Genomic DNA, 27878 nt, shown 5'->3' with positions numbered 1-27878 from the left:
TTAAATAATAATACCCGATCCACAAAAACCACTCTACTTCTATATGTGAAAGCTCGCTCAATCGTTACCGTTCAGATACAAAAATCAACGGCGATGATGACATTACCACATCTTAAACAAAATACACCGTCACACATGTGACTCCTTTCTTTAATATCCCTCTCGCACGATCTTTTTATTTTTTCCCTCTTCTTACACAAAAATAAAAAAATGTTTATTAGAAATCTCTGAAGCAAAGAGCATTAATTGAATTTTAATTTTTCCAGCTTAAATTTTGAAACGGTGAAAATTTTACAGAGAGAGAGAGAGAGAGAATCTTGAAACTATCAAACATTTATTTGAATTAATTCTTATCCTTTTTAGCTCAGCTGAAATTTTCATTCTTCTTCTTCGCTTCACATTTTTTATTTTATTTTTTTCAATTCTTCGCATATTTTTAGGAGTGAGTTTGTTGTTCGTCTCTCTCTGATCGTTGTGTGAGAGAGAGAGAGACTCTGTTTAGTTTTCCCGGAAAATTTTAACCTCGCATTGGGGAAATTCTCGCTTTATACGGACGAAAAATGCCAAGCATTAGAGCTCCAGCTGCGAAGAAGACAACTACACTCACGGTTAGCTCTGTCACCTCCTCGTCGTAGATAATTTCCGGTTTAATCCGTCTGAATTTTATTAAACCGGTTTGATTTCTCTGTGTGTTTTCCGGGTAGGTCGCTGTGAAATGTAGACCGTTAATGGAGAAAGAACGTGGTAGAGACATTGTTCGTGTGAATAACTCTAAGGTCTCTTTCTGAATTTTTGTTTATTTGATTTCTTCACTCAGTTCCTAATTTTTTTTTTTTTTTTCCACAGTTGATGATTCTAGCTCGCTCTTTATATTTTGGAAAATCTCGACCTAATTTTTGTTTTGTTTTTCGATTTTTCAGGAAGTGATTGTGTTAGACCCTGACTTATCGAAAGATTACCTTGATCGGATTCAGAATCGGACTAAAGAGAAGAAGTATTGTTTTGATCATGCGTTTGGCCCTGAGAGCACGAACAAGGTTTTTGAATTTCTTGGATCTGTGTCTTCTTGTTTATGTATTTGAGAATTTTTTTTTTCTGGAAACTGTTTAGGTTCGTAGTGCGTGTGTATGTGACTCTTTTTTTTTTGAAGTAAGTGAATGAAGTTGTGGGTTTATTTTTAGACTTGTGGTTTAAGGTTTGTGTGTTGTTTTTCAGAATGTCTATACGAGTATGTCTTCTGTGATCTCTGGTGTTGTCCATGGACTCAATGCTACAGTGTTTGCTTATGGTTCAACTGGAAGGTATGTAGTTATGTAAATGATCTCCAATAGTATTCTTTAGCATATTCGAGTTGCAAAAGCTACAAGAACATTCATGTTTTGTTATCTGACTCAATGATGCAATTTTGTTTAGTGGCAAAACATATACAATGGTTGGAACTCGAAGTGATCCTGGATTGATGGTTCTCAGCTTGAATACCATTTTTGATATGATCAAGAGTGACAAGAGCTCAGATGATTTTGAAGTGACTTGCTCATATCTTGAAGTCTACAATGAAGTAAGGCTAGCTTAGTAGTCTGAAAACTTGGTTATTGTTGTTTGTTGTGTAGTGTGCTTTCCATTATGTGGTATTACTCTTTCTCTTATAATAATTAATCTCGACTGCAACTCAGGTTATATACGATCTGCTTGAGAAGTCATCTGGTCATTTGGAGCTCAGAGAGGATCCAGAGCAGGGGATAGTAGTAGCTGGCCTGCGATCAATCAAGGTCCATATGCTTTTCTGATCTCTGTTAAACCTGATTTGGAGAGATCACTTTAAAACCTGATTCTAATCATGTTGTGTAGCAGAATATATAGTGTAGTAGTATGGTTTAGATTAAGAGAGCTTTCTCTGCCTTCCAGTTTGTATCAGTTAGTATTTCTATTAGAATTCTCTGCCGATGACGAGGAAAACCAGCCTTTTATCCTTGTTTCATTTGCTCCATTGAAACCTTTTCGGCATTTGCATCTTGGGTCCTTAGTCAAAATGTTTATTTTGTAGGTCTTTTCTGCAGACCGAATCCTTGAACTGCTGAACTTAGGGAACAGTAGACGGAAAACTGAGAGCACGGAGATGAATGGAACGTCATCAAGGTGAGTGGATGCCACCTTCTGAATAAGCTGTTAATGTTGGAAGCTTCTCGCTTGTAAATCTCTAGATCTCACAGCCAAATGGTTTATTTCCTTGAGTAATTTCCTGCATCGAAATGGAAACATTCTTGAATTTTTCTTGAAAATGAACTCGTGGTGGCCCATTACCTATATGTACTTCCCTGTCAATTACCAGATCCCACGCAGTTCTGGAGATTGCAGTAAAAAGAAGGCAAAAGAATCAAAATCAAGTCATGAGAGGGAAACTCGCCCTTGTAGATCTTGCTGGCAGTGAAAGAGCTGCTGAGACGAACAATGGAGGTCAAAAACTGAGGGATGGAGCTAATATTAATCGCTCACTCCTTGCACTAGCAAATTGCATAAACGCTTTGGGGAAGCAACACAAAAAGGGCCTTGCTTATGTCCCATACAGAAACAGGTATGAGTGGATATGTGATCTTTTCTATCTTAGATTAGTAATCTTTTTCTGGCTGATAAAAACTTGTCTAATTTTCAGCAAACTTACACGGATTCTTAAAGATGGTCTGAGTGGGAACTCCCAGACAGTGATGGTTGCAACCATATCACCTGCTGATAGTCAGTATCATCATACTGTGAACACATTGAAATATGCTGACCGAGCAAAGGAGATTAAAACACACATTCAGGTGACAATAAATTTCATCTGAATAATTCTAGTCGACGAGATAATTGCTTCACAAGTACTTACTATTCACTTTTCATGCATTTTAGAAAAATATTGGTACCATCGACACTCATATGTCAGACTACCAACGAATGATCGATAATCTTCAAGTAAGTTAATACTTCTGTCTACTTTTGTTACAAAATGAATATAGTAGCAGTAAATAACTCAGATATTTGGTTTCATAGAAAGAGGTTTCTCAGCTGAAAACACAACTAGCAGAAAAAGAGTCCCAGCTAAGCATCAAACCTTTTGAAAGAGGTGTCGAACGTGAACTTTCGTGGTTGGATGGTTTAAGCCACCAGATAAGTGAAAATGTTCAGGACCGTATAAACTTACAGAAGGCTTTATTTGAGCTTGAGGAAACTAACCTGAGAAATCGCACTGAACTTCAGCATCTTGATGATGCTATTGCGAAACAGGTTTGGTGATAAAGCTTCTCCTAATTCAAAAGTCAATATATTGCATTACTGTAACTTCTTCTCTGTTTTATAGGCGACAGAAAAAGATGTAGTCGAAGCTCTAAGTAGCAGACGACAAGTAATACTTGATAATATCCGCGACAATGATGAAGCCGGTGTTAACTACCAGAGAGTAAACCTTTTTCTTTATCATATGTTTCAACTCTACACTTCATCATTGTCATTGCAAATCATCCTTATATCTTCATTTTTACAGGAAATTGAAGAAAATGAAAGACATCGCTGCAAACTACAGGATATGCTCAACGAAGCAATAAATAACAACGGAAACAAAACTTATCTGCATATTCTCAATCAGTATAAGCTCCTGGTGAGTGAAGTAAACAAAGCAAATTCTCATTATCTTGACCCTGAAGTTCTTACACAACTGATTCAACATTTATTGTTGTTTCTTTTTATAAATGTAGGGGATGGGTAATACCGAACTACAGTTTGAAATGGCAATGAGAGACCAAATCATTTACAACCAAAGGGAAGCCCAAAGAAACCTATGGAATTTGCTAATGGGTTTAGGAGTTGAAGAGAAACAAGTGTTTGACCTCGCTGCAAAACAAGGAATCACAATTGAAGACTGGAGTAGTATGGCGTCGTTTCCAGGACTTCCTTATCGGAAACAAACACCGAGTTTCATACCTGCAAACATCCCTTTCATGGGCCACTCATATTCTAAATCCTCCTGCACTTTCCAGAGTTATCAAGACCCTTCTTCGAAAGGTCAACAATGGGCTCCAACTCCTACTTTATGCAGAGAGGAACACCACAGCTCTTACTACTTCATGGGACAGGAGCCACCTGCATTTGTCAATGTCAGGAAAAGCCACGATGGTTGGGTTGGTGGCAGCAGACCAGCTTCACGAATCGACACAGGAGGCAATCATCGCCGAGTCTCTTATCCACAAACTGTGAACAATTCTTCTCCTCGGATGGTCTCTTCCCATATAGGTCCCAACTTTTACCAGGCTCCTCAAAGGGTACGTATCATAACACTTCATTTTTTCTTCAGATGCGATGAGGTTAATTTCAATCTCACTTATTCGGCTTGTAAAACTAACATTCTATATGTTTTGATTGCAACCAGGAAATGTTGGCTAACACAACAAGTCCTTATGGTAGCCCGCGAGCTGGACTCATCAACGTGGCCACCACCCCAACTGTGCAACCTTTCTATGGAAGTCCCCGTGCTGTCACTGTGAGAAACGGTTCATACAACAACAGTCCACGCGCCCCCAATGCAGTTTCATCCAATGGTGCAAGAAACCAGCAGCAACGATCGTATGGAACGAGCCCGCTCTCAGGAACCAAAGGCGTCAAAACCTCTTCGTACGGACAGGACAGCCACACAAAGTTGTACAGAGGAGGAGGAGGCACCAAAGGTCACAGTAAAGGAAACAAAACTCAACGCCAACAACAATGACATCTCTAAAACCAACACACACTTGAGTTCGATAAGGAGTCAGTTTCGAGGCTCAGTTTTTTAAACGCCTCACGCTCTCAGTCACATGACTCTTTTTTGTTTGTTTTGTTTGTACAGCAAATTCCACGGTATTGATTTCTTCCTGATACGATTGATGTGTGTATATATATGGCGAAAAGGTTATAAAGAAGAGAGAAAAAAAACAATTTGTCCATTTTGACCCCAAAAAAAGGCTCACCGAACCATTGTTCTATCGACAACGAATAACTTAATTAATAGCAGAGGGACAAAGAGCTTAACCTAAACGACGTCACTTTGCCAAAATCTTTAAATTGGGTCGAGTCAAAATCTAAAAAACCCCTAATCGACCTCCTCTTCTCCGCCATCTGCACCGCCGGAATCGACCTTCTCCGGCGTCACTTCGGCTTCCTCCGAGCTTCGCCGGCGTCGTCTACCAAAATTCCGTCCGTCTCTCGTTTTCTCTCCTGGAGAATCGAACTCTGGTTCATATTTTATCTCTCTCTCTTTGTTTTCTTGGTGGATTGGTTTGTGATTAGTTCAATAACGTTACAGTTCCGATTAACTCAGTCTTAGTAGATCATTGCGGTTAGGGGTGTCAAAATAGTTCCAAATTTATGGATCAACCCAAACCAAACCAATCCAATAAGTGGGTTTTAACAGATTAATGAATCAAAATGGTTTATGGGTTTAATGGATTGGATTGAAATGGATTAAAATAAAATGGTTGATGAGTTAATTAAAACCAAACCAAACATAGTTGAATTGATTTTAAATACCAAATTAAGCCCATTTTTCTTTTAATTAAATGAGTAAACCGAATTGAACCAACCAAATTGAACAAAACCAAAATATCTCCTTTCTTCTACGATCTCAATTCACACTTCTTCTTGACGTATTCAAGCTTCTTCGACGGTTATGAATGATTTTTCTTCTTGGTTTCCCTACATTTTTGGGTTTGATCGATTTCATTAGATCAATTTAGTGTCTGATGAGATTATGTGAACTGGGTTTTGGTATATGGATTTGTTTCGGTTAGGTGTTTACAGTTTGTTGTGTGATTGAGATTTCTGAGTATTGGTTTTGGTGATTATGTGTATCTTAAGGTGTTGTTCTGTATATTGGTTTCAGATTATGTATGTATCTTAAGATGTTGTTGAGTTAAGACTTTTGAGTAATGGGTTTTGATGAGTAATTGAGTATGGATCTTAAGATATTGCTGAACTGTGATTCTGAGTATTGGTATCAGTCTATTAGATTAGTGTGTATCTTAAGATGTTATTGCTAATTTTACATTGTGAGTATTGGTATCAGATTAGTGTGTGACTTAAAACCACCATCATTCGGAGGTGAAAGTTTTCAAATTCTGTGGATACTTACTTCTCTTTGTGTTAAACTTTTCTGGTTTCAAATGTGTGTTGCAGAACTTCTATAATTTTAGGATACTTACTTCTCTTGTGTTGGTGATCGTTTGTAATTTTAGGATCTTGATTGATTCTAGCGAGTGTGAACCAGAAAGGCAGAAACACACTCTTTCTTCTCTCTTACGCTTTTGTCTTGTTAGATTCTCTAAAGACTGAATTTGTAATTATTGATACAAATTGGAACTTTGCTGTTTGTGTCGTGATTGCAGAGCCTAGCTGAAATTGTATAAAATTTGCGGTATTGGATTACCGAAGCTTCTCCTGTTTGAATTTCCGACTGAAGAATTCATACTTGGGCATGCATATGCTTAGTTAGCGAATGTTTTCTCTGAATTTTTTTTCTTGTGGTTTTAGCTTTGACACGATGTTACATGTGTTCTTCTAGAATGAAAGACAAAGAAATGGATACAAGAAGCGAACAGAAGAAGAAAATTTACGAAATTTTCAAAGACTTTATGACGGGGTAAAAATTGTTATGCTTTGGATCTCTTACATTTATGTGCTTTCAACTTCAAGTACGTGCTATGTCTCCACTCTGAATCTTGAGATCTTGGTTATTGTGATGATAATTAGAATCACACAGCTTGAGGAACTAGAGAATGCTGCAAAGACCTTTCTTCTACGGTTTCAACAATCACTCAGTACGTTTTCTTTTGTATAACCTTCACTGTGGATTTGCAGTCTTTCTATGACATTTGTTTCTTATGACATTTACTATTTCAGGTTTTCTTCAGCGCCCTCCAATGGTTACTACCTCCAAGTTGGTCGAGAACATCATCAGTAAGAATGAAACAAGACGGCTTAAATCATATTTAGAAGCAGGATGTATTAACATCCATGATGCTGCAGAAAGCACTAGAGCTTGTAAGTTACTTTCTCAACTCGTCTGATTTAGTAAGTCCCAAGAGGTATGTGAATAGTTTCATGTTTTAGGAACATTCATCTTTTCGTTTCCGCTTACACATTGCTCCTTTTTTTTTTCTTGCACTTCGTTTTCCTGACTTGGTCTTCCGTTTCTTATCTGAAAACAAAAATACCGGAATAAGCAGTGCATATATCCCTATCAGGAATTTCTGACCACGCAATCAAAGGTAATGTATTACCATCTATTGCCATTAGTTACTCTGTCTCTATAACTTGTTTTGTCATTAGTTACTATTTCATGTCTTCACTCACTCCCACATAATTACTATGCCTTTTTGATCTTAAAGACGTGAAAATTGCAGCCAAAAGCTTGTTAATTGAACTCGAGCATCTCACCGATGAAGCAGCCCTTGCGATTGAGACTGCCACAAAGTTTTCCGTACAGCCAGATTTAAAGACTCAAATGATGATGAATTGCAACAAGTAACAAGTGATGAGGTAAGATGTCAACAGAATCTGTTCTCGGGTAAACTAACTTACATCTTTCAAAACGTTTTCAGAGAATAACAATGTAGTTTGGGTGTGTTTGTTTTAGGAGAACGAGACTGAACATTTCTCTCAAGAACCTGAGGTTACAGAGTACGCTACACTTATTGCAGTAGTTTACAGTATGATGAAGCAGAACTATACGATGCAGGTGTGTGCAATTTGAACCCTTCTTCTCTTCATGTTTGATCTTTAAAACCTTAAAAAAACTCACTGAAGAGAAAGAAATGTGTCTGATTTCAGGAAAAGATTGTGCGATCGCTTAGTTTGAAGTCATCATCAGATGAGCTAGAGACTTATAGTCTGATGTGGTCATTGCGTCCGTTTGTAGAAGATGAGATTGTGAACAGAGCTTGGGAATGGATTTACTAAAAACAAACTCTTTTCATCCAATTACCAATTTTGTTTGATTCATTGGGGACAATGAGCTTATACCATGTGATTTACTTGTGTTTTACACTGTCATAAACCATCACACCTTTGTTCAAAAAAAAAAAAAAAAAAAAAAAACCATCACACAAGTAATTATAATGGGCCTATTTGGATCCATTTACTAAGATAAGCCCATCAGAAAGGGATTCTGTTTTTTTTTTTGTCCCTGAAGCAAAACAAACAAGTTCGTGTGCGGAGATCTAGCCGGCGGCGGCGTCTTCGAATTTTTCCGTGGCTGCGTTTGACGTTGCCACGAAGACGACGAAGATGGATTACCAGAACAAGCTTGTTCTTGCTCCCATGGTTCGAGTGGTAAGTCTAAATTGTGAAATTTGTTCCTCTTTTTTTTTTTTTTTTTTTTTTTTTTTTTTTTTTTTATTAATTCGTTGTTCTCGCTTTCGTCTTTGCTTATTCCGAGAGGTGTTATTTGGTTTAGGGAACGTTGTCGTTTAGGATGTTGGCAGCTGAGTACAGCGCTGATATTACCTACGGTGAAGAGATCATTGATCATAAGCTTGTTAAGTGCGAACGCCGAACTAATGGTAAACTCTTTGGTGTCTTCTTTCGTGGTGTAGTTGTGAATTTTTTTGAATTGATTCATTTGGCTCTCAGATTCTCTGCTAGATAGCTTATTTGGTATGTTATGGTCGCTACATTATACTTCAATAAGCTTATTTTAGTACTGTTGGGGTTGTGTATATTAACGTTATCTATCTCACTTTCTCTTATTGTTGAAGAGAAAGCTGAGAGAGATCAAACTACTGCGTTTATTCGTTCCGAACTAAGAAAGGATGAACAGAAGTATCTAGGTTTTGATAAACTCTGTGTATGGCTCAGTATGGACTGTTTTGTATGATAATGCCTTCAACTTTATATTGAAAGCTGGCTTCATTAGCGCATCTCTTTGGCAGATATTTTATACAAGTTTCTTGGGAGAGACTTAAGCAAGAGATATTCTTCTTTGGTTTTTCTCTCTTTATCTTCATGATACATATAAGGTGGCTGCTATTGTGGTTCTTCCTGATTCTCGAATTCTTATTGTAGTTCTCCCTCTGCAGTTGCTTTTGGGACAACTGAGTTTGTGGAGAAAGGAACAGATAATGTCGTCTTTAGCACATGTGAGGAAGAAAAAAATAGGGTTGTTTTTCAGATGGGAACTTCTGATGCTGTTAGAGCACTAAAGGCTGCTGAGATTGTGTAAGTTTAGTCGTATTCGTCACATTGGTTGCAAAGAGTCAATGCTCCGTGTGTGTTATACCAATTTTGAAATTGATTGTTTTTGTTTCATCATTTAGGTGCAACGACGTTGCAACTGTTGATATTAATATGGGTTGCCCCAAGGCCTTTTCTATTCAAGGAGGAATGGGTGCTGCTTTATTAAGTAAACCCGAACTAATTCATGATGTAATACTCTGTTGATTCTTTTGCATATTTGCGCATTTGTTTTTTACTGATTGATTGCTCATGTGGTTTCTTCTTCATCCCAGATTTTGGCAACACTTAAGAGGAACTTAGACGTGCCGGTTACTTGCAAGATTCGATTATTAAAATCACCAGCAGATACTATTGAACTGGCTAGGAGAATTGAGAAACTTGGTGTACCAGCTCTTGCCGTACATGGGAGGTAATGTACACCACTATTAGTTGGTTCTCAATCCTTTAAGCTGTTTTTATAAAAGTTGTTCATCGATTTCTCCATCATCAACAAATACAGGAAAATTGCAGACAGGCCAAGAGATCCAGCTAAATGGGATGAAATTGCAGATGTTGTGGCAGCTTTATCCATTCCTGTCATTGCAAATGGTGATGTTCTAGAATACGATGATTTTTCTCGCATTCAAGCTGCAACAGGTACATATGATAAGACTTATTGAGTTCAGATTCAGAAGATTGATTAGCAAATATCACATAACAAGTATCTGCCATGTACTAATGATTAACCCTTCGATATTGCTGGTTTTTTTTTTTTGGTTCACATAAAGGCGCTGCATCAGTGATGGTTGCAAGAGGAGCTATGTGGAATGCTTCAATTTTCTCTCCAAAAGGAAAATCTCACTGGGAAGATGTGAAAAAGAAATACCTTAGAAAGGTAACAAAGAAAAAAGAGTAAATGATAAATTTTCCTGGGTATGATATGATTTTTAGATTTCGAGATATTGTGTTGCAGAGTATCTTGTGGAATAACGATGTTAAAAGCACAAAATACACGATAAAGGAGATGATAGCGCATCATTCTTGTCTTGAACTACCCGAAGGGAAGTCTATCAACAAAGCGGACACTTTAGAAGATCTAGCGTAAGTTAACAAACTTCTTACTTAATCTTGCTTTATACAAATTAGACAAGCTCTAATTGGGTTTTACTAGAGAAGGAATCTGATATCTAACCAAATTGAAACTGTAGTCCACCGGGATCTTAAGGATCATATATAGTGACTTGAGCCTTGAGTCTCTCAACCAATTTCGTTTAGTTTTCAAGTCAAATATTGTTGTGGTGGGTGTGGATATTTCAGGCGGCTTTACGATTTGGAAGATTACTTTTGGACAGTGAAGAATGTTGGTCCCCTGACACATGACTTGCTTCATGTTTTGTGATACTGAAAGAATACGCCATATCTTTTTGTAATCTCTTTTGAATTCTATATATATATAGGAATCCCATTGTCTTTACTAAAACTAGCCGATTGGTAAACAAACTTAAGTTTTTTCTGAAGTATAGAAATCAATTTATTTTTATTATTTTTTGTTTCATTTGATTATATGAAATCCAAAGTACATGTGAAACGATATGACCATCCATAGTCCAACCCAACCACATAATTAATTAACTGTGCTCTACTAAATTTGAAAAGGTGGTCAGGATTTTAGAACCAGATACTCTCCATAGGCAACTCTTTCGAAACTCGGGATGTTCCTTTTCCTGGGTGCTTCTCTTTGAAGATATCCAATGGCTCTACCGCTGCGTTGAAGTTAGTCTGTTTGAACATGATCTAATTAATTAAAACCATGACATGTTTCCAAATTTCCAAAGCCGAATGAGGAAAAATGCTAAAGTTTATTTTACCTCGTAGAAGAATCCGACGCAAACACGGTATCGAGGAGAATTATTGATCACTCTATGAAGTGTGGATTCGTAAACCCCGTTAGAAAGAATCTACATATACATATATGATTCAAACATGTTTTTTAGGAATCATGAAAGAAATATTAGAAAGAGATGAGAAGAAACAGAAGTAAACCTTTAGCATGTCACCGATGTTGCAGACAAATGATCCAGGGATCGGAATCACTGGTATCCAATCGCCGGCCAAGTCTCTCACCTTTTCAAGGTAACTCTTTACCATTTTTCATACAAATATATAAATAAGATCATATAGGCAAATTAAATTATATTCTCTTATATATTACCTGAAGAGCAGTTTTGTCATCATCTTGATTTATAAGCGACAACAAGCCTGCCAAGTTATGAGTTTGTTTTGGGATTTAATATTTTGAAAAAAAACTTATGAATATATATTCAACTTTGATTTGACTACAAGCTTACTTACCATAGTCAGTGTGAGCTCCACTCTAAGTGAAAAAAGAGGAGACGAGTTATTACTTTACTACGTACAACTAAATATATGATGATAAAGTGAAGTGAAAGTTTTGTCCAAGTAAAATAAGAGCAATGAGAAAAGTTACATTCCGATAACGTTTTCTTGGTTGTTAACACCTGGATAACCAAGAACACGCATAATCCAAAAAGGGTCTCTCATCATCTTTCCTTCAAACTCATAAGGTGATCCACCAAGGGCTAAAGAGATTCCCCTTAAGATATTTCTAGAAAGATCTATAAACACGACGATGACATAAATATTAACAACTTAATTGGATGCATAAAAGAAACGTACGTAAAAATTAAGGGTAAATCACCTGTGCACAGCTTAATATACTCCTCCATCAACGTTTTGTACTCTTGGGGATTCTCTGGCCTTCAACCAGGTGAAAAAAAAAGACGAAGATAAATTAATTAGCCTGAATAAGACGAAAACTCAGTAACAAATTAAAATAGTACTATGATATGATTGGTATAATATTTTTACATTTTTCATGTTTTTAAACGTGATTTTGCTATTTTACCATTCAGACTTTTCATTTAGTTTTGCCATACCACTGGTTTGGCCCTTCCATAAATTTTCCAATGTCCCCGTACTTCCCATCCTTAAACTCTTTGTAACACTGTAAGAGAATAAAACCATATCATCATGAGTTTGTCAGAATCACTACTTGGCTTACATCAATGGCTTCGTGCATATCTTGTTTCCCACTCGTTAAATTTAGTCCGATACTCTGATATCCTCTGCATAACTCAACATCCATGAATGATCTTCGTTTTTTACCCGAATGGAACAACATCTCTTATTTTTTCTTACGTACTAGTTACGTACTACTTCGAGAGCTTTAATTGATAACCATAATTTTAGAAAATATATGTATATATTAAGTTATTAACTACTAGGACCATTTGACCCTTTGTACAAGGTGCTTGAATCGAACTCCGATGATGAAGATACGTAGAAAGTAGACTTTAACCATGCATTGACTTTTAAATAATGACATTAATTCGTTATGATATTAATTATTTCGTTCGTTATATATAACAACTTTAGTGATCATATTTTGAGAACAATGGAACGTAACAAACCTGTATCCAGCCGCTGGAGTAATCTCGATCTTAAGTTTTTCTTCATAAGGAAGCTCGAAAAATTGATGCGACATCACTCTCACTTTCTTTATAAGATCCTACGAGATTCCATGACCAATCTGTTCAACATTCTTCGACCAAAATCAAACCCTTTTAATATATATAAAACCCAAATAAAGAAAAGTATTTCATTAACGAATTTTTTTTTAAAAATTATATACCACGTAGAAGAATCCGGCGTCCCGACAGGCACTGTCCAGTTTTCTCACAGCCTCCGCCATGCGGGCATCCTCCGCCATGTTGAAGTCATCGCATTTGACCATTAAAGGACTGATATCTGCAAAAACATTATTGTCTCAAGCATTTTAGTTAGTTTCCTTGAGATCTTATATGAAAACTTTGATGATGATGATGAGAGCGATCACATTTGCTGAAAAATAGTCAATTCACGGTTTCGTATCCATACCTATAACTTGTAGTACGGATTCGTAGTTCGTCGCCATTTCGGATGCTACTTACACAATGACGGAAATTGCTTTGTACTAACAACATATATGAAGATCGTAATAAAACTCTCTGCTCTTTGCAATCATTTTATAGTGCAACTAGTTTTTGAACCCATAATTTTCATAGTGCAAACGGGCCCCTCCCACGTGAGGATATGCATGTTTGTGATTTTGTTTATTTTCTAGCTAGACCTAATTAGGTAGCTAGTAATAAATTATAGCTCAAAATTAGAACGAACAAAACAAGTTGCAAAACTAATTAGGTAGCTAGTCAAATTCTAGCTCAAAAATAGATAGAAATATATATTCTAGGTAACACACTAATTAGGTAGCTAGAAAAAAAAATCTAGCTCAAAACTAATTAGGTAGCTAGTCAAATTCTAGCTCAAAATTAGATATAATTTTTCTTTCTAATTTTAGTGGCAAATCTGTACATAATAGATGATTTAGCGGGGATAATTTAAAAACAGCGTCATTTAAAAAAAACAGTGTTTTAATTATCTAAAAAAATTTCTGAAACTTTTCTGGCAATTATTGATTTGAGATTTGAATAGAGTTTTAAAAACTTTAAATATTATGTAAAATATGTTGTTATTAGATCAAAATTTTATTAAAGTCCGCTAAAGTTTAGTGTTATTAGTTTGTGATTTGTAAAAACTCATTTAAAATTTTAATAAATTTGGGTTATTGGATTCAGACTTTTATAAAGTCATTAAAAGTTTTGTATTATTTAATTAAAATAAAATAATCTAGGATTGTTAATGAATTTAATTATTATGTTATTGGTTCATGATTTTATACACTTTCTTTACAAAATAAAGTCATAGAAATTATCATAAAAATACAAGATTGTTTGGATTTAGCATGTTGGATACAAATACTAAGATTGAGCAACCATCTTTTGTTATGTCGTTAATAAAAAAACAATTGGTAAATCCAATCCCTTGGGAAAAGTAGGAACTTGTTTTGTTTCCTAAATCTAGCCCTGGGCATATTATCCGAACCCGAATCCCGAACCCGTATCCGATCCAAAGTAGATGGTTCAGTTCGGGTTCGAATATTGTATAAAACCCGATCGGATTCAGTACCTCTGAGATTCGGATACCCGATCGGCCGATCGGGTTTGGGTAATATCCAAACCTGAATGTCCACCCGAACTAATTCGAATTAAATGTAAATACATCTAAAGGGACTTGAACCCAGAACCTTGAGCATTTAAGGATGTATCTTTAACTATTTTGCCATCTTAGTTTCCCTGTCCTAACATGAAACATTAAATATTTATATTTATACAAGTGTTCTAAAATTTATATATAAATAAAATTAGTTTTTTTTTTCTTGGTTCATGGTTTGTTTGAGTTCGGGTATACTTGAATTACCCAAATCCGAACGGGTAATACCCGAACCCGACCCAATAGTATAAAAAATCCGAACAGATTCTATATGTCTAAACCCATAAACCCGAACCCGATAAGGACTACCTAAATCACTCAGGAATTTGTTAACAAATGACTAAAATGAGTTTTCTTATATTTCACAAATCTAAAGTTTAGAATTCTAATTTCTGGTTTGATTTGCAAGAGCACTGTAATCGCAAAGATTTGCACTTAACAACTGATGGAAAGGCACCTATCCCAATTTTTAGACTACAACCAGAAGCAAAGGCAGTATTTTTACGATGGCTTCAAAAGGATGTTAAATTTTAAGATGGATATTCATCAAGTTTATCTAATTGTGTTGATCTAGCTAGAGCAAAATTAACAAGAATGAAAAGTCATGATTGCCATGTTTTAATGCAACGATTACTTCCAATTGCGTTTGCTGAGCTTATGGATAAATCTGTACAAGATGCATTATCTGGTAAGTTTTCAATTTTGTTTATTATGTGTCTGTGTTCTCAACTTGATGTAGCACATCCTTTTCGTATCACATAAGCTTCTAAAGTTCTCTGTTTTCTTTATTGTTTTTGTTAGTTTTCAATTTTGTTGTTGATATTTCTTTGTCTCAAATTTTTATTTCTTTTAGATTTTTCTTTTTAGTTTGACTTAGCTGCTCTATAAATAAAACCTCTAATACTTGTAAAGAGGATCATCCTAGAATTGAATTAATAAAGAGTTATCTTACAAATCTGAGTTTTGCAAAGAAGCGTATTCTTTCAAGTCACAAACCTCTGTTTTTGTGTAGCAAAACAGAGTTTTTCCTCTGCTTTTCATGAAGAAAACAGAGAACCCTTGTTTCTTTAGCTTCCCGGGAACGTAAGAAACAAGTCATTTTTTTCTTTCTTGCTTCCGCTCCATCACAACTTCTACGGTTACGTTAACGCAAAAATGACATGTTAATCGTAATGGAGCGGAAGTGTTGTGTATGTTTTAGCACTTTACGTTATATTATAGTTCTTGTGTCGTTGTTGGTGGTGGGTATGTTTTAGCAATTTTTTATGTGACGGTGTGTTAATCATCCGGTTGGTTGTGTTTGTAGGTGTTAGCTTTTTTTTTACGACCATAGTTCTTTGTTTGTTATTGTAATTCTCTTTGTTTACGTGTCAAGTGTTCTTTATTAGCTTATTATAACACTATAGTTCTTTGTGTTTTTTTATCTCTTTGTTTATGAGTCAAGTGGTCTACGTCTAAAGCTGTGATATACTTCTCCACTAATCTGTTTAATTTTCTATGGTTAGAACTTTATTCATCTAATGATCTTTTTTTGTAGGTGCTAGCTTATTTTTTCGAGATATATGCGCAAAAACTATACACAAAGATGGTGTTGCGATGCTGCAAAATAATATATGTATGGTTCTTTGTAATTTGGAAAAGATATTTCCTCCATCCTTTTTTGATGTTATGGAGCATTTGGTGATTCACTTGCCACATGAAGTTAGTCTTGGCGGACCTGTGCAGTTTAGATGGATGTATTGTTTTGAACGATACATGGGCCATCTAAAGAAAAAAGTAAAAAATAAGACAAAAGTAGAAGGATCAATTGTTGAACAATACATCAACGAAGAAATTTCTACTTTTTGTATTATTACTTTGAACCACACATAAAGACAAAACATCAAACAGGAGATCGACACTATGATGGAGGTAATCAAGACGATACTCATGAGTTTGATGGAATTCCAGATATATTTTTTCAGACAGGAAGGGGCAGTGGTAAAGAAATACAGATATGGCTCCAAGATAAAGATTACCATATTGCACATACATATATTTTGCAGAACTGCGATCAATTAAGATCATTTGAAAGGTATGTAAAAATAATATACACATATGTACTTTAATTTATATACTAGTAGATTGAGTGTAATAAATCATAATTTTTTTTCATGAATTTATATTTATATAGGTTATTTGATGAGAGCATGATTGCGGCTATTCCTGGGATTACTGAAAACAATTTAACCGAGCTTAGAGAAAAAACATATTCAAGCTGGTTACAAAAACATGTAAGTGTTTTTTTTAAATAAAATAAAATATGTGCATATATGTTTGATAAGCTTATATTATACATGATTTTTTTTTGTAAGCTTAAAATGTGTGCATGTATCGTGGTTGTTGAATATACATGATTTTTTTAAAACAGGTGGAAGATACCTTGAACAATAATTCATATCCAAAGTGGTTGTTGAGTCTCGTTCATGGTCCAATGGTTCAAGTTACTTGTTGGCCAATGTATTTTTGTCGTGGATATATATTTCACACATATCATGGGAAAGACAAAAAGAATGCCAATTATGGAGTTTGTGTGAAAGGTGTAACATCTTCCGGCTCAAGTGAAGAAGCTGCTGAGTTTTATGGAGTATTGAAAGAGATTTATGAGTTGCATTATCCAGGACCAGTTGATCTTAAAGTCGTGGTTTTCAAATGTGATTGGTATGATTCAACCATTGGGAAAGGTATACGAAAAAACAAGTCAGGGATCATTGATATTAATGTTAAAAGGCATTATCAAAAGTACGATCCTTTTGTTTTGGCTTCACAAGCAGATATCCAAGAATGACTCAACCGAAAAAAGATCAACAATGGGAAGCAGCAATTATGATACAGCCAAGAGGAAAAGTATTGGTTGACCAAAATCTGGATTTCACTGCACTGCAACATGATAACACTAATTCTGTTGTCCAATCTGATTCATTGCACGTTGAGACACTATTATATCCAGATGGTCAACCAGAAGATCTTGATGATCCAATACTAGAAGAAGAAGTTGGATCAGATGCTGAAGATGGGAATTCTGATATCGAATTAACTACTGACGACGAATGTGAGTAATAATTTTCAGATTGTTTTTTTGTCATTTGAACTCTTTTGAAAAAATTGTATTTTCAGCTCTCTTTTTTTTCCATTATTGAAACTATTTTATTATTTAATTGGAGTAACAAAAGTGGTAAAAACTATGTCACAATTTATGACTAACACACAAAGGTAACTAATATAGTGACTAATTTTGACCAGGTAGTTACAAAATATTTGTAACTAAAAGTGACGTAAATATAGTCACAAAAACCGTATAATTTAGTTACCTTATTTAGTAACAAATCCGTATTTATATTTGTGACTAAATATTTTGTAACAAATTCGACACAATTAGTGACCAAAATTAGTTACCTTTTAGTCGGTCATAATATTATAACTAAATAGTGACATAGATATGACCGTTTTAAATATGTCACATTTTCGTATCTAAATCGTCGTAATATTATGACGGAACAAACGGTCACAATTTTTCAAGGTATGGCAAGCTGCTAATCTAGAAAAGAGTCAGAGTGTGTTTTCTCCTGATGGTGTTGGTGGTGAGCTTAGGTTGAGTAGAGTCTCTGAATCTGTGGTTAGGGAAGCTTCAAATGAGTTGTTGGTTTTGGCTGAACTGCCATTATTTTTTATAGAGTGCCTAGCTTGGAGACATTTCTGTGCTAAAGTCCAGTTGTATAAACCTCACTCTCAGAGAACAGCAACAAGAGATATTGTGGAGTTGTTTGTTAAGAGGAAACCAGCTATGAAGAAGGTTCTTGGAGAGAATAAACAGAGGTTGTCTTGACAACCGATATTTGGGTTACACTGTATATTGGAAATAGTTATATGGTCATAACAACTCATTATATCGATGCTTGGTGGAAGTTAAAGAAGCTAATCATTGGTTTCAAGAATGTTCCAGATCATAAAGAGTCAACCATTTCGAAGGTTCTTATGGATTGTATGGAAGAGTGGGACATCAAGAAAGTCTTCTGCATCACAGTAGACAATGCCACTGCTAACAGTTCAGCAATAAGGATATTCAAGGAAGCATTTACACAGCTTAATGGGAATGATGCATTTATTCTGAAAGGTGATTATTTGCATCTAAGGTGAGCCACTCATATATTGAACTTGATTGTTAAGGAAAGTCTGCAAGAGGTAGATGACAGTGTGGCTGCCATCAGGAATGGAATTAATTTTCTGAGAGCTTCAACGAACAGATTGAAAGCATTTGATCTTCGAGTGGAAACAACAAAAGTTAAACGGGGAAGCATACCTTTAGATGTCAAGACCAGATGGAACTCTACTTACCTCATGTTAGAACAAGCTTTGAGGTTTAGAGTGGCATTTGAAAAGATGGAGGCTGAAGACAAAGTTTACAATGACTACTTTGAGGAAAAGGTGGATGGGACAAAAAGGGTTGGACCAGCAATCAAAAAGGATTTCGATGCAGTTGAGAGGTTGGTTCAGTTTCTTGTTATCTTTTACAAGTCTAGACTAGTACTATCAGCTTCAACTTCTGTGTGTTCCCATAAAATATACAATGAGATAGTTACCATCCTAAAAAACATTACTGCGCTAACTACAAGTACTGGTCCTGATGCCAATTTAAGATGGAAAGCATTGGTTATGTTAGAGAAATTAGAGAAGTATTGGGATCCTTTTGGAGAGAAGGTTGATATGAATAAGTTGTTGATAGTAGCAAGTATATTCAACCCAAGAAAGAAGATGAAGTTTGCTCAGCTTTGTTTTGACACACTTTATGGTAAGAATAGTGTCGAGGCTACTCATCTTCATGATTAAGTCTTGCAAATCCTTAAGGATATGTTTGCAGAGTATAGTGTGTTAGTCAATAGAAGTGGCAGTGGTGGATCAGAGACATCTACTCAGTCCCAAAGGGCAACTTCTCAGTCTCAAGAGCAAGTTGGAAGTGATTATTGTGAGAAAACCGTTGGTTATGAAATCATGGAGAGTATCTACAAAGAGGTGGTTAAAGAACTAGGAATTAAAGATTCATCAAATGAGTTGGATTTGTATTTGAAAGAAACTGTGGAGAATCCGAACCTTCTAAATGGTGTTGAGTATGATGTGTTATCTTGGTGGAGGATCAATAGCCCAAAGTTCATGGTTTTATCACTTATTGCTAGAGACATACTTGCAATGCAAGTGTCTTTAGTAGCATCGGAATCTGCATTTAGCACTAGTGGGAGAATATTAAACCCACAAAGAAGCTGCTTAACCCACTACATGATTGAAGTCTTGATGTGCACAGGGCAATGGATGAAATGTGAGATTCATGTCAATGAAATGGGAGTGATAACAATCCAGCAACTGCTTGTGGATGTGGAGTTGCAAGATGATCTCATGAGAGGTAATATCTTCTCTTAAACTCTTTTAACTCGTATGTGCTTTATACTTTCTATTTTTGACAATTGATCTTTTGCTTTGTTATGTAGAGTTTGATCCTGAATTCAACTTGCAAGGACTGTACAGTGAGTTCCAATTTCAAATCAAATTTTAAGTTTGATGTCTTTGATGAAACACTTTCAATTTCTTACCACTGAACTAATAATCTTTTGTTTTGATATGTAGAGTTTGATATGCTGAAATGAATCAACTCGCAAGGAGCCAAGCCAAGGAGTCAAGGACGGTTTCAAGTAGCTTTAAATTTTTAAGTTTTAAGTTTCAAGTTTCAAGTTTTATCTTTGATGTCTGAAGTTGAACTTCAAGTCTTTGATAGTTTGATGTCAGAATTGGTCTTTGATGTTTGATGTCTGAACTTTGAGAGTGTGACTTTTGTTGATCTTTGATGTTTGATGTTTGAACTTAGAAGTTTTAAACTTGTCTCAGTTTTTTTTTTCCTTTTCGGGTATTATGCTACATTTCGGGTATTATGCTACATGTCGGGTACAAATGGGTCCATTTTACCGAAACAAAGTTTGGGTATTCGAGTTTCGGATACGATTTGGTTCCAAAAATTACAGAACCGAACCGACCCGGAACCGAGAAGAACCGAACCGAATCTTCTCGGTTCTTAAATGGATAAAAAATTTGCATAACCAAAAAACCCAGACCCGGTCGGTTCCTATCCAGATCCGACCTGAGGATCCGAATGCCCAGGGCAAGGCTACACACCAATATAGGCACAATTCATGGTTCAGACCAAATAAGCCCATATGAAACAAACATTTACAACATGGTTCGTCGTATTCAGCTGGGAAATCGATCTCGAAGCTGACTAGCCGTAAGCAGGCGGATCTGTATTTTGAAGGATAGAGTATGCTGCTGTGAAACTGTGATATCTCTCTGAATATAGCTCTGTTTGAAACGAAATTGAGTTCTACGGAAAGCTGGTTTTTGGGGCAATCCGTAGATGGGTTATTTATCTTCCAGTTCGTCGGGAGCTGTCGGGAAATCGCCTTGCAAGGTGGTCGTTCGGATGGTTGAACTTTTTGTTGATTTTCTGTTTTGTCTTAGCTTTGGGAAAAAGGAAAAACGTAGAACTCTTGTGTAAGGTTCCCCACAGATGGCGTCAATTGTAGAAACTGGGTTTCACACAATGAATTTGTTCGAAAGGGGGAAACAAATTCACTTAAGAACTCTCGCAAGAACCGAATCAAAGCTAGAAATTAAAAGGGGATTAAGATCTCTTGGAAAACAAGCTAGGGTTTTGCTCAAGAACCAAGAAGAATTAGGGTTTTCTATTGATTGCTCGATGTTTTACAAGGAGGGGGTACCCATCTATTTATATGAATGCATTGATTACAATATAAGTATATGTTTCCTTAAATCTCGGATTGAAGATATGGTAAATTTCTTTTTCTGATGATTAGATCGGATTTAGGAGGCGGTCTCGGAGGTCGGTCGAGTGACTTCGCCGGACTTCTGCTCTTTTAGCTGGCCCAAAAGGGGTTCTCCGGTTTAGTTAATATACAAGATTACTCGGTTTACCTTCGGTATGTCATGGGTCCTAAATCATGCACTAACATTGATGCAGCTCGCCCTGTGATCAATTAAAGGTACACGTATTCACACTGTATTACAACGTAGTTTTGTGTAATGAGGTTAGCTCAAAGGCATGGCAACGTCAGATCATTGAGATGAGACACACATATGTCGAAATGCTTCTCAAACCCCTAAGTGATGATGTAAATTAATAATGCAGTTACTGCACTGCAGTATGATGTAATGAATACAAATGCCAATGCAAGCAGAAGTGTATCTTCTATTTAACACAATACATCTATCTTAATATTTTTGAAGTACATTTTTGTGTCATCCTCTCTTATCTTTGTATCCAAATAAGTCTCAACTAAATTATCTACAATCCTTACAACCAAACACAATCATTTCCTTATTTGATAATATTAATTTCTTAAAATATATCTATCTAATTTAAATCAATATGTTAGATTAAAATATAATTCTCCTTTCATTTTTATTTAATCTTATATTTTAATTACATTAATTACTATTTAATACATAAAGTTAATAAAATTTTAGATTTTTTTAGCATATAATGTGATTTGAATTTTATAAACGGATATATATTAAAACTTATCTTAGGATATTTGTAACCAAACAAGTATATCCACATATAGAGCTCAGAATACATTTTTGGAGTACAATAGGGTGCCGTCACTTTTTGCCAATTTTGGGTCGGGTTTTTAATTAAAATTATAACCGATTCAATTATTCGGATCCTCCTTAAGATTGCCGAATATTTTGGGCCGGTTTTTAATCCATAGCATACTTATTGACATCCAGTTAATGCCAGTTAATGCCCATTGTATCTTAGGAAAGATATAATTTGCATGCCGAATTTTTAGGACCGAGTTTGACAAAAAGAATTGATAACCCAAATTATGTAATCACATCCTCTTATTCACATCCCTATAATATAGCAACTAATTCAAGATGAATACATCTTAGGAAATATCTAATTTGCGTTTAATAAACGATTACATATTTGGTAAGATCTTATTAGATTTTAAATGTACACTATTAATCCAATAATATCAATTGAGAATCATAATAAGAATATGTCAGATCATCATTCCTAAATCATAACTAACAAATCGTAAAATGTATATTCTCAACTTGCGAATCAAGAGTTTCTGCAAAACTCTACTTACAACCGTTAACAGTATATATATCAACAAAATAATAGACCCGTGGTGTGCCACGGGGTAAAACCTAGTTGATATTAAAAAAAGAGCACAATGTAAAACAGAAGAAAACAGAACAAGTTGCCTAGACTTTGCTATTAATGGTCAATACGGTTCTTCAACAATGCAATAAAAAGTTTCAACAAGTATAGAGGTGGTGAAGAACTCAAACCGGAAAGAGACAATGATGAAAGACCCGTTATCACAGCTGTCTAGTCAAGAGGTATATTTTGTCAGCTCTATAAAGACATAAACATTTCATTTCAATCTCCTTAAAAGAATTAAGGACATACCCTCAGCAGGATCAGGATGCAAGTCATCTTTCAAATAGAAACTAACAGCGAGTCCTAAAACACCTTGAACAAAATACACCATAGCTAAAGCAACATTGTCCGGTGATATAATTCAACACCATAAAACATGGTTCTGCTACTAATACTTCTTCCTTTATTATAAACGAGGCTGTGTTCTGTGTTCTAATAATACTATTGTAGTATCTCTGTCTCCTTATACATTCGTATTCCACACATCTCCTTGAGCTACACCTACACACATTTCTCACATTAGAAACCAGACAAGAACCACAAACAAATAAAAGAGCCTGCAAATAAAAAATAAGGATTCCAGTTCACTGAACTGCTCGAATACCAGACAAGCCGAATGAAGAAACACACAGTACATCCAAAAGCACTAGTTAAGTTATAATACTTGTTGAGAATCGCAGACCCCGATTCACCTCTGTAGTGAACCACATACCGCGACTCTGCCCCTATTCCTCTTCTACTTCACATATCAGTTTGCATAACATAAACATAACACAGAGATTTAACGAGTTCCCCTCATGCAGAAGGTACATCTCGTGTGGGAACCTTCTCCCACAAACATTCACTATCAATCAACCAAGGTTTACACTAGTGTTACATATACAAAGCTTAGAGAGTAACTACAAAGAAACCTGAAGAAGAAAACACATAGTATATGCTTTTCTTCTTCCCCTCTCATTGTCTCTGATTCAGCTCTCCCCTCCATGTATAACCCTGAAACACCTCTAGAATCCCAAAGAAGCAGCTCCACCTTCGTCTCTCATCAGAGTGTCCTGAAAACACCTTAAACCTAGACAAGGTTATGCCTGCCTCTCAGCCCTTCGACCCCAGCCGAGCTTCTACTCTTTTATCATGGTTCTGCGCACAACTTCAAGCTCCATGTACGATGCCCTGCGCATGCTCTCTGCACTGCACCCTGCGTCTCTGCATCTGCCCTGCACAGCGCCCTGCGTTGTGTCCTACAGCCGCCACCAATGTACCACCAGCTTCTTTAGTGCGTCTTTGTGCTTACCACGTTCTTCTTCAACCCTAGCTTCCCTTATATAGTGAAACCCTAGAGCTTATGTCGGTTTAGCCCTGCAGGCCACACAATCCGGATCTTGTATGGGCTTCACATCAATATAGGCCCAGTTCATGGTTCAGACCAAATAAGCCCATATGAAGCAAACATTTACAACAAACTCCACCTTTTGCTTCATTTTGTCCAACTCACAAAATCCCCTTTATGTTGATTCTTTCCTAAGAAGAAAAAACAAAACTTTCCTTCTCTGTAGAACCTGCAACTTCCAATGATCTCTATCTTCGTCAACCTTAGGAATTTTTCAACTCCATCTTCAGAAACTTCAAGAGATTCACTACTCTCCCTCAAGCTTCATTCTCCTGATGACTGTAATCGCACTTGCAAAAGAACTCTGACCACTGAACCGACATCCTTGAAGAAACCTTCACAACCCTTATCATTGATAATCAATACAGAACACAACCAACGTTGATTGTTCTTTGTGTCCTCCAATGTCATCCTCTGACATTGCTCTGAAATTCTCAGCACCTATCGAATCCTTAGACTATCTCATGACTGTCACTAAATTTGAACTTTCTGAAGTTTCAGTCTGTTAAGCCATACAACTTCACCCTTGTTCTTGACAGCTTCTCTGAATCACTTACGATGCTCTTCAGCTGTTCCAAAAAGTTTGTGTAACTCCTTACACGAATCATCTTCTTCAACCTTGTTTGTCCTGGTCTTAGAAACACTTATGAAGACCTTTACTTGATTCCCCTGTTACTCACAACAGCTCCACCTAGAACCAGAACTTCTGATTCACCCACAGGTAACACCTGACTTGTAGAACTTTGGTCTTGAAAACCCTTAGAACAATTAAAGCCTGAGATATCAACCTCTCAGCACAAATCATCACAACCTTTTCCATGCCTTCAGATAAGTACCACAGACCTGTTATCATGATTGTATATCATTTGTATCCGTCTGCAACCTGATTCACTTGGTCGACCTTTGATTCCTCTCATGTGCACTGAGCTTGAACCAAATTTCCTTGAATCCAATGAAGAACACATGAATCATACATGCTTCAAACCTGAAACAATCTTTAATTCATCATGTAAACAATCTCAACTCAATGCATTACTCCTGAGATTGAGTTTACATCCCATCTGTTTAACCAACTGAATTTTGAACCCAGCCTGTATGATCTGACAATACAACCTCTTGCTCAACCTCATGTTAAAACGGATGTCCGACCAACAACTTTTGAACCTCTGCTAGTCTCTCTGTAACAGCCTTTAGTGCTTCAATCTAGAATCCTTGAAGCCACACCTGCTGTAACATAACCCTGCAATAGTTCTTCATAATTGCAGACCTAACCAAGAAGAAACTTGGTACCAACATCATACTTTTTCTCACCATTCATCAATACAACTTGACATGTCTTCACCCTTGATGAATCCTCACTTAACCTCTATATAAGTGACTCTTGAGAAACTTAATGATGTTACTAGACCCACTAGTCTTCTACTAGTCTTGTCTATCATAACCTGCATCTTTAACCAACAGAGATCTACTTGAATCTTCCCTTTATACTCACAAGCTTCCTTATTGAGTGTTATTTACAGAACACTTAAACTTCCTACAAGTGATACCTTCAGAAGATTCATCCACCAGATCATCTCCGTAGATGCAAACAGGCGAACCAAAACTTTTTGTTGATGATTCTCTTCTCAATGCAAAACCTAACCCCAGTCACGTTGCGCCAGCCTTGTAGATTCTTGCACTTACTTGCAAACTCTTGCACAGTCCTGCAACGTCTACAAAAGTCTTCTAGAGATTTTAAGTCACCTTGAAGAGAAAACTCCACCTTGACAAAGAAAATCTCACTGACTGCAGCTTTGACTCTTGGTACTCTTCTGCATTCCCATTCACGGTAAACGTACCTAGATTGTAGTCCTTTCAAATATCTCACAACCTAATCCATTCCTGAGACTGAACCATTCACCCAATACCTCTCAAAACTGACCACTTCAACATAAATTGTCTGGTCCATCTTCATACTCATCTGAATCTTCGACACAACTTGCTGAACTAACAACCCTCTTACACACAGATTCACCTCTGAAGGCGTCCCTTTAATAAATCTGTGACTCCTATAGTTGTACCTTCAACCAATTCCCGAACACCACTACACAAACTTTCAACAACCGAAAACTGACTTTTCAATAGTTGAATACGTCTACATCCTTGTGTTCTCCTAGTGTCTAGATTCCCTAAACTGAAACAGTTTTGAGTATTCAGAAGCTTCAAAACAGAACATCACAAGTACCTTGTGACCACAACGGAAACTGAACTCCTGTTTCGATAAGTTTGAGCCTTTTGGATGATGCTTTGATTCCCCCTTCACAGCCATGTGAAAATCACCTTCACATACCCATCCATGAACCTGAATCAAACACTACAGATAACTCCACCTTAAACTAACCCCATAATTGATTTAACCTTTGATCAAGAACACCTTCAAGATCATGAGTCTTCTGCAACAGTCTCTGGATCCTCCTTGTATGCTTACAACGTCATGCCTGAGTCTGTGAATTCCTGAGCCTGAGCTCTGATACCACTTGTTGAGAATCGCAGACCCCGATTCACCTCTGTAGTGAACCGTATATCGCGACTCTGCCCCTACTCCTCTTCTACTTCATAGATCAGTTTGCATAACATAAACATAACACAGAGATTTAACAGAGTTCCCCTCATGCAGAAGGTACATCTCATGTGGGAACCTTCTCCCATAAACATTCACTATCAATCAACCAAGGTTTACACTAGTGTTACATATACAAAGCTTAGAGAGTAACTACAAAGAAACCTCAATAGGAAAACACATAGTATATGCTTTTCTTCTTCCCCTCTCTTTGTCTCTGATTCAGCTCTCCCCTCCATGTATAACCCTGAAACACCTCCAGAACCCCAAAGAAGCAGTTCCACCTTCGTCTCTCATCAGTGTGTCCTGAAGAAACCTTAAACCTAGACAAGGTTATGCCCGCCTCTCAGCCCTTCGACCCCAGCCGAGCTTCTACTCTGTTATCATGGTTCTGCACACAGCTTCAACTCCATGTACGACGCCCTGTGCATGCTCTCTGCACTGCACCCTGCGTCTCTGCATCTGCCCTGCACAGCTCCATGCGCTGTGCCCTACAGCCGCCACCAATGTACCACCAACTTCTTTAGTGCGTCTTTGTGCTTACCACGTTCTTCTTCAACTCTAGCTTTCCTTATATAGTGAAACCCTAGAGCTTATGTCGGTTTAGACCTGCAAGCCACACAATCCGGATCTTGTATGATCTTCACATCAATATAGGCCCAGTTCATGGTTCAGACCAAATAAGCCCATATGAAGCAAACATTTACAACAATACTAATAGATGAAGCAACTACGAAGAATTGGGGAAGAAACCCAATCCAGAAACGACGTGAGAGTCACAGAAAGATAAATCATTAATGACCCAACTACTTCCATTCCATTTAAGCAAATTGACACAGGTCTCCAAAAAAGAATGCTAGAACAAAAAACACTACGGTGATCATTGAACTACACAACACGCATGCAAGGACCGAAAAAAATTAGACAAATTCGGTCTCTAACCCTCTATTGAGATAAAAGTACAACCAAACCTTCTCTTCTCTTACGAGTGGACGAAAAGGGAAGTAATAGACACTAAACAGTTTTGAAATAACATATCAATTCGAAATTCTCGCAGTTTTTTTTTGTATCACAAAATCAATATGCTATTGGAAACAAACAAATATTGATTGAAGCAAATCGATTGAAGCAAACTTGGAAATCGATAATCTAATTGTGTATTTTTGTTCTTGAATTTAGTTATCCTAAATAGTAGTGAAAACTTGTATAAAGTTCAAGAGAGCAGAGAAAATTAT

At 36.5% G+C, this 27878-nt stretch overlaps 2 protein-coding genes and 2 pseudogenes across 7 annotated transcripts; 3 read left to right on the top strand and 1 right to left on the bottom strand.

Annotated features, from left to right (window-relative positions):
• Positions 1 to 183: 183 nt before the first annotated feature.
• On the top strand, positions 184 to 4886 carry LOC104780787 (kinesin-like protein KIN-8B). The gene is made up of 15 exons (XM_010505326.3): positions 184 to 608; positions 705 to 776; positions 921 to 1037; positions 1216 to 1301; positions 1414 to 1558; positions 1674 to 1769; positions 2045 to 2136; positions 2330 to 2572; positions 2651 to 2801; positions 2887 to 2949; positions 3028 to 3261; positions 3335 to 3433; positions 3518 to 3631; positions 3729 to 4292; positions 4400 to 4886. Exons 1-15 carry the CDS (start codon positions 561 to 563, stop codon positions 4733 to 4735), a joined length of 2460 nt encoding a protein of 819 aa, XP_010503628.2. The 5' UTR covers positions 184 to 560; the 3' UTR covers positions 4736 to 4886.
• Positions 4887 to 5586: 700 nt separating this feature from the next.
• LOC104780788 (uncharacterized) lies at positions 5587 to 8039 on the top strand (annotated as a pseudogene). Its single transcript, XR_015596943.1, has 7 exons — positions 5587 to 6640; positions 6751 to 6818; positions 6901 to 7041; positions 7227 to 7268; positions 7404 to 7539; positions 7637 to 7738; positions 7831 to 8039. The product of XR_015596943.1 is annotated as an uncharacterized LOC104780788 (transcript).
• LOC104780784 (uncharacterized) lies at positions 7897 to 10756 on the top strand. 4 transcript variants are annotated; one of them, XM_010505323.3, is made up of 9 exons: positions 7897 to 8331; positions 8456 to 8561; positions 9078 to 9216; positions 9315 to 9423; positions 9507 to 9643; positions 9734 to 9870; positions 10002 to 10108; positions 10187 to 10314; positions 10531 to 10756. In XM_010505323.3, exons 1-9 carry the CDS (start codon positions 8287 to 8289, stop codon positions 10610 to 10612), a joined length of 990 nt encoding a protein of 329 aa, XP_010503625.1. In that variant the 5' UTR covers positions 7897 to 8286; the 3' UTR covers positions 10613 to 10756. The 4 variants fall into 4 exon arrangements, with proteins under 4 accessions (XP_010503625.1, XP_087366577.1, XP_010503626.1 ...); XM_087510451.1 differs by having other exon boundaries at positions 8140 to 8331; positions 9064 to 9216; XM_010505324.3 differs by having other exon boundaries at positions 8143 to 8331; positions 10422 to 10756.
• On the bottom strand, positions 10732 to 13328 carry LOC104780786 (homoarginine-6-hydroxylase 2-ODD-C23.3-like; annotated as a pseudogene). The gene is made up of 12 exons (XR_015596944.1): positions 13171 to 13328; positions 12926 to 13041; positions 12705 to 12823; positions 12296 to 12359; positions 12171 to 12238; positions 11933 to 11991; positions 11702 to 11849; positions 11566 to 11585; positions 11426 to 11472; positions 11257 to 11337; positions 11082 to 11171; positions 10732 to 10992 (listed from the first exon to the last, which is right to left on the bottom strand). The product of XR_015596944.1 is annotated as a homoarginine-6-hydroxylase 2-ODD-C23.3-like (transcript).
• Positions 13329 to 27878: the final 14550 nt, after the last annotated feature.

This window comes from Camelina sativa, chromosome 4 (assembly GCF_030686135.1).
Source record: "Camelina sativa cultivar CO46 ecotype springtype chromosome 4, ASM3068613v1".
In the NCBI taxonomy this organism is placed as follows: Eukaryota; Viridiplantae; Streptophyta; class Magnoliopsida; order Brassicales; family Brassicaceae; genus Camelina; species Camelina sativa.
Note: the sequence above shows the minus strand (reverse complement) of the source record. Positions and strands in the feature narration are given on the sequence as shown.

Excerpts from the sequence above, each read along its gene's own strand:
- LOC104780787 (XM_010505326.3), top strand. The coding sequence starts at position 561 with ATGCCAAGCATTAGAGCTCCAGCTGCGAAGAAGACAACTACACTCACG. Across the intron at positions 1,302-1,413 it reads GCTTATGGTTCAACTGGAAG|TGGCAAAACATATACAATGG; the intron begins GTATGTAGTTAT and ends AATTTTGTTTAG. Across the intron at positions 3,262-3,334 it reads ATGATGCTATTGCGAAACAG|GCGACAGAAAAAGATGTAGT; the intron begins GTTTGGTGATAA and ends TCTGTTTTATAG.
- LOC104780784 (XM_010505323.3), top strand. The coding sequence starts at position 8,287 with ATGGATTACCAGAACAAGCTTGTTCTTGCTCCCATGGTTCGAGTG. Across the intron at positions 9,644-9,733 it reads GCTCTTGCCGTACATGGGAG|GAAAATTGCAGACAGGCCAA; the intron begins GTAATGTACACC and ends CAACAAATACAG. Across the intron at positions 9,871-10,001 it reads TCGCATTCAAGCTGCAACAG|GCGCTGCATCAGTGATGGTT; the intron begins GTACATATGATA and ends GTTCACATAAAG.